Genomic DNA, 10,309 nt, shown 5'->3' on the forward strand with positions numbered 1-10,309 from the left:
CTTTTCATTGCCTTGTAAAATACGCAGCTCCTTATGCAGGAGTTCTAGTAATGAAACTTTCATTCCCCAGAGCTGACAGATTATGCACAGCCAGACGTGGTACCTGACAGCACCGAACTATCCATCCCTCCCTCCTCCTCAGACTCTGAACACCACAAATGTCTGTTTAATCACTTCTCAGCTCTTGCAGCCAAAGAGGACCTGTTGTAGGTAGGGAAAGGTAGAGAAAGGTCTGTGTCAGGAAAGCTGTGCCAGACTTCATATCTGGAGATAGAAGGAGGAACATTTAAAAAATAATAATCCTGCTTTTACCGGGGTTTGATTTTCCCACCTGGAAAGTAACGAAGCTGCAGGGAGCGGTGGCAGCCCCGTACCGCCAGAGCCGCAGGAATCCACTCGTGTTCCCTGGAATTTGGGCATTTTTTGTTGCACCCTTTTGGGCTCGGTTCCAGGCTGTCACTCAGCGCGGGGCCCGCCTCTTCCAGAGGATATTTAGAGAGAAGCTGATGTACAACTTGTTCCAAAGAGACGGGAGACTCGGAGGGAGTGGCGGAGAGTCGCTGGCAGCCTGGGTCCTCGCTCTTGCCAGTGCTCGGGATGCCTGGCGAGTCAGGGACAGTGACCCGGACCCTGCTCCTGCTCCTCCTCGCCCCTGGCTGGGTACGTACGGCCCTGCAGCAGCTCCGCCTGCCGCTGCAGCTTCTTGCTTCGATGCATGCGAAGGTTTTGGGCTAAGAGACTCTTCCCTGCCGCCGCCTGCTCCCGAGCGTGCGGGGGAGGTTGGGCTGGGAGCAGAGTGATGCGAATGTGCTGGGTAAGTAAAGCGTGCTGGGGTCTGTAACTTGTGTCATACTCGGGTCTCAGCTCCTGGCACGTGGGAATGGATTTTGTTTCCTCCCTCTCCTGGAAGCCAGAAATCGGCCCTGGTCTAGAGGCGGGAGAAGAGAGCAGAGAGAGGGGAAGTCAGTCATTTATTTATGTCATTATGTCATTGCAAAGAGTAACAGTCTCATATCCCAATTCTTTACCATCACCATCCTTCCCCAGCTGTCACTGAATCCACCCGTGTGCTCCCAAAAGCAGCGATCCTGAGGGGGAAATTAGACTGCAGCCTTTCCAGAGCAGGATTTGTGCCTGTTTTCCTGTTAATACAAGTTCTTGAGAGAGCAGCTGATTCTTCTTCGGACATTTGTGTGCTGTTCTTATGCCAGCAGTATCAGGCACATCACTGCCATCATTAAATTGCTGTAAGTGCTTTTTGGCTCAGTGAAATTGGGTTCATGGAGTCCCTTGCAGGGCTTGTTCTGGTGAGCAAGGCAATCAGCTCCTGGTTGGTGAGGTTTGTTGGATTGCTCCTGGCAGTACGTAGTGTGTGCCAGCCCCTTTCATGCCAAGAACATGAACTGGGCTGCAGTCTAAGGGAATCTGCTGCCATTTGGGGTGGGTGTCTTGATTCTTGCTCTGGTTCAGCTTTGGCAGCACCGTGTGGCTCATATAAACAATAACAAGCAATCCCACCACTGCGACCCTTGGCTACCACTCTGAGACCGGTGATTTCCCTAAACATGCCAAATGCCTTAGAAATGTGACTTTTGACTTTCTTTAAGCATTAGGTTGGATTCAGTGACCTTTATGACTCTGTGATGCTTTGTGGATTGAGGCAGGAAAGAGAGCTGTTACTCCTGAATCTCTCTCCTGTGTTGTTCAGAGGTGGGAGTAGCTCCACGATTACTGGGAGTTATGTTTAGGCTCATCCTGGGCAGGTCTCCGTATTCCCATGTTCTGTCTGTGAAGGGGTGTTACCGCTGAAGATGAATAGATCACACGGACACAGGTCAAGGTGTGGTGAAAAGCAGAGTTTATTTTTCCTCCCAGGATTTATAGGTTTCTGACCACGGCCAGGGGTTGGATGGTCAGGATAACACTTTCTCACTGCACTGGCCATGAGAGATGTCCATCACAAGACGTGTAACAGAAAGAATGTACACATATCTATGTTTATAGTTACTGTCCTGGGAAAGTCTTTAGAAAACCATGTCAGCAAGCTCAGAAGCTGAGTTTTCAGGGTGACAAAGGGGGTCACTGGTTCTTGTCTCTCCAAAGGAGCTGTTGTGCAATGTGCTGCAGCAGCCGTAGGAAGGCCCCTTGAGAGCCTGGATGGAGAGAGAGCAGAGGTTATCCACAGTCATTTGGAGTTGGAAGGATTAATAGCTCTGTTTTGGCTGCTTAGTCTTGAAGCACTAAAAAAGACCAGCTGGGTGTTTATTGTATCACCTCTACCTTGCAGCATTAACCCCTGGGTCCCAAAGCTCTTTGCAAACACCCAGCTGAGCTCAAAACTCATCTTTCCCTGTCCTCTGAGTGCAGTCATGAGCCCAAACGCATTTTAAAGCAGCCTCTTTGGTTTGGCTCCCTTAGCTGGTTCCCTGGGTTCCTGTGGACATTGGTTAGGAATGAGAAATCCAGACAGTGCTACGGACCTGCTGCAGTGGTGGGAGCTCATGTTGCAGTCCTTATACCCTCCTGAGGGTGCAGGGGAAGAGGTTTTCTGTAAATATGAAACAGGAGGAACATTCTCAGTTTTTCTTACTTGCAGGTGACTGGGTTTGGTGCTGGCAGTTGGGAGGCAGCCTGTTCTGGCTTGTCAGCTGAGCAGACGATTTTGGGGAGTCAGAGGCAGAGAACACAATGGGGCAGAGAAGGGGAATCCTCTGGTCAGAGTGTTGGCACTTCTGGGATGACTTGGCCATCACTCAGGGTTCCTGGGAGTCCCACAGCTTCACACACAGTGTTTGTGATGGATGCAAGAGCTGTCAGCAAAGCCAGGAGCAGGGTGAGCCAGCCTTCCAGGCTTTAGAACCTTCTTAAATCCATGGCCTTGATCTCTGACACTGGTTCTGTTCTGCTGCTCTCAGAGTTCACAGAAATGCTCTGCAAACCTCAACAGAAGGCAGGTCAAGGTTGTAGTGAACTTGAAGTCAGAAGCATGCCCAGTGAAGGTAGAAGTCTGTTTTGGTGCAGCCCTTTCTGCAGAGGGAAGAAAATGAAATGTTCTCTGAGTTGAATCCCTCTAGACCCAGGTCAGTGGCATGTTATGTGGAAGTGTTGGGTTTTGTGTACCTTTGAGTCTGCAACCCTGAATTCCAATCCTGCCCGTTCTTGGGAACAGTTTGTGGAGTTCTTTGAGGCAGTTTTAGGACAGTTCTTTGGGCAGAAGAACAAGAAGCAGCCCTCGGAAAGAATGCAGAGTGAAAGGTGCAAAGTGGATTATATGCAAAAGCAATTTAATCCACTATTCAGCCTCTCTGAAAGAAAATTCAGTAATAAAGGGCTCAAGGAAGTCAGTTCAAGATTGACTTTTCCCCAGCTATTCCCAACCTGAGAGCCTCCCTGGCCAGCCATCTTTTCAGTGCTCTGGCTGTTGGCTGTGTGTGAACCAAACACTATTCCAGCTCATTCCCTCCTCTACCAGGCCTAGGAGAGCAACAGGAATTATAAATAGCTTGGGCTGACTTTGCTTGGCAATAAAACCAGCAAACAGGAGCCCCAGCACCGCCTGGGCAATGGAGTGAGACACATTTGAGCTGACTGCTGGGAGCATCTGGGAGTATTTAGAAGGGTCCTGAAAATCATGATAAACTGGGCTTTTGAGCTGATGGCTGGGGGAGCTGAGGTACAGCATAGGTGGGTGCAGGGTCACCCAGATCTAGCAGATCTGAACCCAGATGCTCTCCTGCTGAAAAGCAGCTGTGATACAGTTAGGAAATGAAGCTGCTGTGAACAGAAGGTAAAACCAGGTGGGCTGGTTTATGTGTGTGAGTTATTAAGGAAATAAGGAAATAAGTTATTAAGGAAATAACTAGTGACAGCAATGATTAATGAGGGTGGAAAAGAAATCACACAGAATTGTAGAATCATGGAATGGTCAGGGTTGGAAGGGATCTTGAACACCATCCAATTCCATCCCCCTGTCATGGGCAGGGACACCCTCCACTAGACCAGGTTGCTCCAAGCCCTGTCTAACCTGGTCTTGGACACTGCCAGGGATGAGACAACTCTGTTGGGTTTAAAGCTGTTGCATTCTCTTATCCCAGAAGAGCTTGTTTTGGTTTGGATTTCAAGGGGAGAGCTATTTTGGGAGTGTTTCTTTCTATGGCCTGTGGCTGACACTGCATTGGAAAATGCTTGTTACCATTATTTTTTCTTAAGTGCAAGGATTACATCTTAATATAGATCCCATGTTAGGAATGCTTTGTCTCTTGTGTGATCTCACATACCCCCCTCAACTCATCTGGGGCTGAGTAACACATTCCTTGGCAGTTCCAGCAGCTGCCTACATGGAAAAAAGTGTGGAAGATTTCTGTATTTTTAGTTCTTTTAATGCACTTCAGCAATTGGGAATTGATTCCTGGGACATGCCAGGTCCTGGTGAGTGGCTCCAGGACAGTCGGCTGGGCGCAGCTGGGCTGCAGGCTGGAGAGGCGTTTCCAAAATACTTTGTGCTAGGAGTTATCCAGGAGAATGATGCTGATTCCTGCTGAGCAGGGAGACTCTGGAAGGACTCACCCCTTGGGACGACCTGAGGCAATGGCTGGAGCTGTTTCGGGAGTGGTTTAGATGGATATTAAGAAAAGGTTCTTCCCCCAGAGGTGCTGGCACTGCCCAGGCTCCCCAGGGAATGGGCACGGCCCCGAGGCTGCCAGAGCTCCAGGAGTGTTTGGACAGCTCTCAGGCACAGGGTGGGATTGTTGGGGGGTCTGTGCAGGGTTGGGGGCTGGACTCCATGATCCTTGTGGATCCCTCCTGACTTGGGATATTCCATGACTTTGAGGAAATGTTTAGCCCAATCCCAGTCCCACAAGCGCTGTGTTGGTGACACAGCTGTACAAAGAAGTCGGCACCTTCTGACCCCACATGACCTAAAATCAGAGCAACAGTCAGAACAGCTGGAGAAGTTTTCCTACTGTGATTGCTAACAGACACAATATCCAAGGAAGCTGTTTCACAAGTGAGGGCTGGATGGGATCTGACAAGTGCAAACAGAGCCATAACATGATACATTTTGTGACCTGTTCCAGGTGTGTGTCCCCCTCCCTGCTGCCCTCAAGGCTATTTCCAACTCGGCTGCTGCCCTCTTGGGGTGATAGCAGAGCTGTGAGGGGTCTGCCCCATTGGATGCTTCCCTCTCCACCCTGATCATAGCAGTGCAAGATCCCAGAGTGTTTTGGTGGCATCGTCCATGTGCCAGGGTTGTGTCAGCCCTGGGTGGGAGACAAGCCGTGTCCAGAATAGTGGAGTGGTGCATGGAGTGGGGCAAGGGGGAATTTGGATGGGCAGGATCTGAACAGAGAACTAGGCTGGAGCTGTGACTGATGTTTCTGAGGAGGTTTCAGAGGGTCTCTGGACCACACATTCTGCACTGTTCACAGTCAGGGTGTTACAAACCTGGGCACAGCCAGAGCTGAGCTGGTGCTCCTGCTCTGAGCTGATGTAGGACAGGGATGGCACACACTCAGTGACTGGGATGATGGACACATCTGGGTTTTCCAGAGCAGGTAACCCTGCTTCAGCTGTAGCCTGGTCTCTGTTTATTGTCTGAAGTGTCATGAAGCTGAGGGTGGGTTTCAAGGGCTGTCCAGTGAAATGCTGCCAAAGGGGGGCATCTATGCACTCACAAGGTCCCAAGGAAGGTTGGTTATGCTGTGTTCCTTGAGAAATGGAGAGGGCACATGTAGTAAGGAGGGAAGTGTGAGATGCAGGGGACAAAATGAAACTCTGGAGCTTCTGGGTTGGTTTTCAGCATTCCCACACTCCCACTGCCTGGCTTTGGGCAAATCCTGTTGCTCTGCACGTTGTTTTTCCAGCTTCCACTGGGTCTGACGCTGGTGCAGAGGCTTTGATATTTGTCCTGCGTAAAAGGTGGAATTTCTCGATGTTAATGATTACTACTTCGTTGCTTACGGGGAGGGTCAGCTGTGCTGGGGACTCTGAGCTACCACTTGTCCTGTTTGTTTTGGCCCTGTTTCCCAGAGGCATCTTTTTGCTTTTTTCCCCTTGAGCTCCAGATGAAATAGGGATGAGGAAAACATGAGTCCTCTGAGCCCTTGGGAGCTGCACACACCCCTCTGCAGCAGGGCTGTCCCCATTCACTCTGGGGTGTCTATGCTTGCAGCAGAGCCGTGTTTTGCCTCTCCCTGCCCAGCTGCCTTGCGGAAGACTCATTCTCTCCATGTTTTTTTGCCTTCTAGGTAGAACCACAGGCCTGCACATTCCCATGCCAGTGTCCCTCCCAGCCTCCACAGTGCCCTGCGGGTACCAGCCACGTGTGGGATGCCTGTGGCTGCTGCAAGGTGTGTGCCCGGCAGCTGGGCGACCTCTGCTCCTTGCACAGGCCCTGTGACCATCATAAGGGATTCTACTGTGACTTCTCCAAAATCCACAGAGGCAGTGGGATCTGCTTAGGTGAGAGCTGCAGGTTCTGTCCTAGTGTGGTTCATCCATGGTGCCTCCCAGAACACACATCAGAATTTCCTTGGAGCTTATCCAATGTCGTGCTTCAGACTTCTTCTTACTCCTCCTTCTCCTCCTCTTCCTCCCTCAGCTCATGAGGGTGCAACATGTGACCTGCTGGGCAAGATCTACCTCAATGGAGAGAGCTTCCAGCCCACGTGCAAGCTGCAGTGCATCTGCATGGACGGGGCCATCGGCTGCATCCCGCTCTGCTCCGACGACTTGCGTCTGCCATCCCCAGAGTGCCCCAACCCCCGGAGGGTGAAGTTCCACAATAAGTGCTGTGAGGAGTGGGTGTGTGAGGAGGGCAGCGAGGAGAACCACTTTAGAACAGCCATGGCAGGTCAGTGGGGCACGTGGGATAGGGCTGGGAGCTGTTTACTGCGAAAGAGGGGTGGATTTGGGGCACCAGCTGATTTGGGGCTGGTAGTGGCTTTGTGCATCATCATGGTGGGGGTGGGTACCAAGTGCTGGGTTACAGAGCTAAACACCAGGTCCAGCCCACCCAGCTTCTCTATCACTCCCCTTCTCAGCTGGACAAGGGGGAGAAAATAAATGGAAAGGGACTTGTAGGTTGAGATAAGGCAGTTTACTAAAGCAAAAATGAAAGTTTGCATGTGCACAAGCAAAGGGGAAAAAAATAGACTTATTCTTTACTTCCCATCATCAAGTGGTGTCCAGCCACTTCTGGGGAAGCAGGGCTTCAGCACATGAAGCAGTTGTGCCAGAAGGCAAACATTGAAAACAGTGAATTCCCCCCTCCCGCCCTTCCTCCTCCTTTCCTTAGCTTTTATATCTGAGCTGACATCATACAGTTTGGAATATCCCTTTGGTGAATTTGGGTCAGCTGTCTTGGCTTTGTCCACTCCCCGGGTCTTGCCCACTCCCAGCCCCTTGATCAGGGGGGAATGTTGGAGAGACATCACTAATGCTGTGCCAGCCCTGCCCAGCAGTAGCCAAAACGCTGGTGTGTTACCAGCACCTTTTCAGCTCCCACTGCAGAGGACAGGACTGGAATGGCTGCTCTGGGAGCATCAACTCCAGCTCAGCCAGACCCTATACAAAGTGAAACCTCAGTGGTGCTATGGGAAGGCTCCTGTGTCCTGAAGTGTCACAGCAGACCTGGCTGGAGCTGGGCTGTGTAGGAAATGGCCCCTGCTCACCAGTATCTTCTTCCTGCTGAGAGGCCAATCTCATGGGATGGACCAGACCTTTGCTGCTGTTCCTGAGGTGTTAAACTGAGTTGGTAGCAGCTGTGGAGATGCTGATTTTTGTCAAAAGCCCCTGAGCCTTGCCTTGTGTGTCTTCCTCATGGCTCAGTTTTCAGGGAAGATCCAGCTCACAAGCCAGAGCTGAACAACCTGCAGGAGAACTGCCTGGTGCAGACCACGGAGTGGAGCACGTGCTCCCGGAGCTGTGGGATGGGTATCTCTGCCCGCGTGACCAATGACAACCCCCAGTGTCGCCTGCAGAAGGAGACCCGGCTCTGCATGGTCCGGCCCTGCAACTTCTCCATGGAGAAAACCAAGGTATGGTGCTGGAGGAGAGGGAACACGGCACCCCAAATCCTGGGGACAGCCTTGGGGATGATCCCGGCTCACAGGATTTGCTCTGTGCTTCCATTTCCTCTGTGTCCCATTGCCCAGCGATAGGGTCAGAGCACAGGCCTCAGTGCATTTCCTGTCATGTCCATGTTAATCCATCTGCTCTCTCCCTAGAAGGGGAAGAAGTGTGTGCGGACCCCAAAGCAGCGCCAGAGCTTCCACTTTGAGTTTTCGGGATGCACCAGCACCCGCTCCTACCGGCCCCGGTTCTGCGGCAGCTGCTCGGACGGGCGCTGCTGCACCCCGTTCCTGACCAGCACCAAGGACGTGGAGTTCCGCTGCCCTGAGGGAGACTTCTTCCAGAGGAAGATGATGTTCATCAAGATGTGTTCCTGCCACTACGACTGCCCTCGAGACAATGACATCTTCCTGGCCACGTACCATCGTCGGATGATCGGAGACCACATCAAGACTGAGCAGCAATAGCCCTGTCTTACCAGATCTGAGGTGTGCAGGAGGGCTCTGCAGTGCTTCCGTGGCTGTGTCCTGGGCCAGTGCAGCCTCTCCCCCTGAGCCTTCCACAGCAGCACCGTTCCAACACCAGTGGTCCCTGTGGTTTTCCCAACGAGCTGAGGGGGAAGAGCCCCGGCTGCCCCAGCCCCCTGACCCCCACCCACAGTGGTGGGAAGGTCACTGAAGGAACCAGAAGCAAGCTTGAGCTGCAAACTTGATCTATGTTCCCCCCCTAGCCAGAAGGGAGAGTGGAAAAGTCAATGTGGCTCCTGCCTGTCTCCTGCCCACAGCATAATTCCTGATGCAGACCCCAAAAGTTCTTCTAGCATGAACTGTGGGTGGACCAGGCTGCCAGACTAAAATGTGTCCCCTGCACGTGCTGCTCTGGGCAGCTTCTAGTGCCTTGATGAGCATTTCGTAGAACCGTGGAGTAGTTTTGGTTGAAAGGCACTTTAAAGTTCATTTCATTTCAACCCCCTGCAATGGATGGGGACACCTTCCACTAGCCCAGGCTGCTCCAAGCCCCATCCAACCTGGCCTTGGACACTTCCAGGGATGGGGGCAGCCACAGCATCTGGGCAACCTCTGCCAGGGCCTCACCACCCTCACAGGGAGGAATTTCTTCCTAATCTTGTCAGAAATGGCTCTGGGGTGGGAGAGGGCTCACGCATGCACAGTGAGGCTGCAGCAGTTTCAGCTCTGGATGTTTGTAAGCAGGAAGAACACTGTTCAGCTCCAGTCTCCCTGGAGAGTTTAAGGTACTGGCAAGAGAAATTCTCATATTTGTAAATGGAGCAGATCCCATCTGGAGTTACTGGGGCAGTGCCACGGGGAGCTGTTGGCACTGATGTCCCCAGTGGTGGGATTCCCTCCTGGCAGAGTCTCTGTGCCATTAAGGGCCCCATTGCCAGCCCATAGCTCCAGGAAAGGCCATCAGCAGCCAGTGCCAGTGGTATGTCCAGCAGCACCTTGGCAGCTCTGTGGGACTGCTAAGGTCTTGTCTAGTGTGGAAAAATCTTCTGATTTTTACTAGAGACATCCAGGTACAGGACCTGATCCTGTCTCTTAAATCATCCCTGCCTATCACCACTGGAAATAGTGAAAAATTCCTGTTCCAGACAGGCAGGAGCAACAGCCCCAAGGCTTCACCTCACCACATTTTCCTACCCCAAATTAGAACCTGTTGACAAGGGACAGTCCCAGCTGTCCCCAGCTGCTGCCCTGAACTTCCAGACTGCTGACACACCAGCTCAGGGCCCATGTCCCATGCCAGCATCTGCTCCTTCTCTTAGCTTGCAGCAGTTTCTGAGCCTTCACTCTCCTGTAATCAATTTGAACTGTAAATAATTCATCAGATATTGTTTCTGTTTTTAGGCCTTTGTACAGTCCCGGGACCTTGTTGGCACAGCCCTGCTCAGGCTGTTTCCCCTCTCTGAGCTTCTCTCCTGCCATTCATACAGCTGCTGAGCCTCAAACCATGCTGAGGTTGTACTTTACTCAATGCTAATAAATATCTCTTTATTTTTTATATCCCTGAACTCATCCCTTTGTGTGAGGCTCCTGCCTGGTTCCACCTCTGACCTTTCCCCAGTGCTGGGACCCTCTAGAGAGTTGATGGCTGGGTGCTGGAAGGTGGGAGGGTGACAGGGCATTCTTTTCCCATTCCCAGTAGCAGCAAGATTGATGTTAGTGTTTCACAGGCACCTCTGCAGCCCACAAAACACAGCTCTTCCCTCCATGGC

General features: G+C 51.8%; 1 protein-coding gene across 1 annotated transcript; it reads left to right on the forward strand.

The window, feature by feature from the left end:
- Positions 1–537: 537 nt before the first annotated feature.
- On the forward strand, positions 538–10,097 carry LOC131588095 (CCN family member 2-like). Its single transcript, XM_058856667.1, has 5 exons — positions 538–660; positions 6,249–6,462; positions 6,602–6,853; positions 7,831–8,039; positions 8,229–10,097. Exons 1-5 carry the CDS (start codon positions 598–600, stop codon positions 8,538–8,540), a joined length of 1,050 nt encoding a protein of 349 aa, XP_058712650.1. The 5' UTR covers positions 538–597; the 3' UTR covers positions 8,541–10,097.
- The last annotated feature ends 212 nt before the right edge of the window (positions 10,098–10,309 follow it).

Source organism: Poecile atricapillus, chromosome 24, assembly GCF_030490865.1.
Source record: "Poecile atricapillus isolate bPoeAtr1 chromosome 24, bPoeAtr1.hap1, whole genome shotgun sequence".
Lineage (NCBI taxonomy): Eukaryota > Metazoa > Chordata > Aves > Passeriformes > Paridae > Poecile > Poecile atricapillus.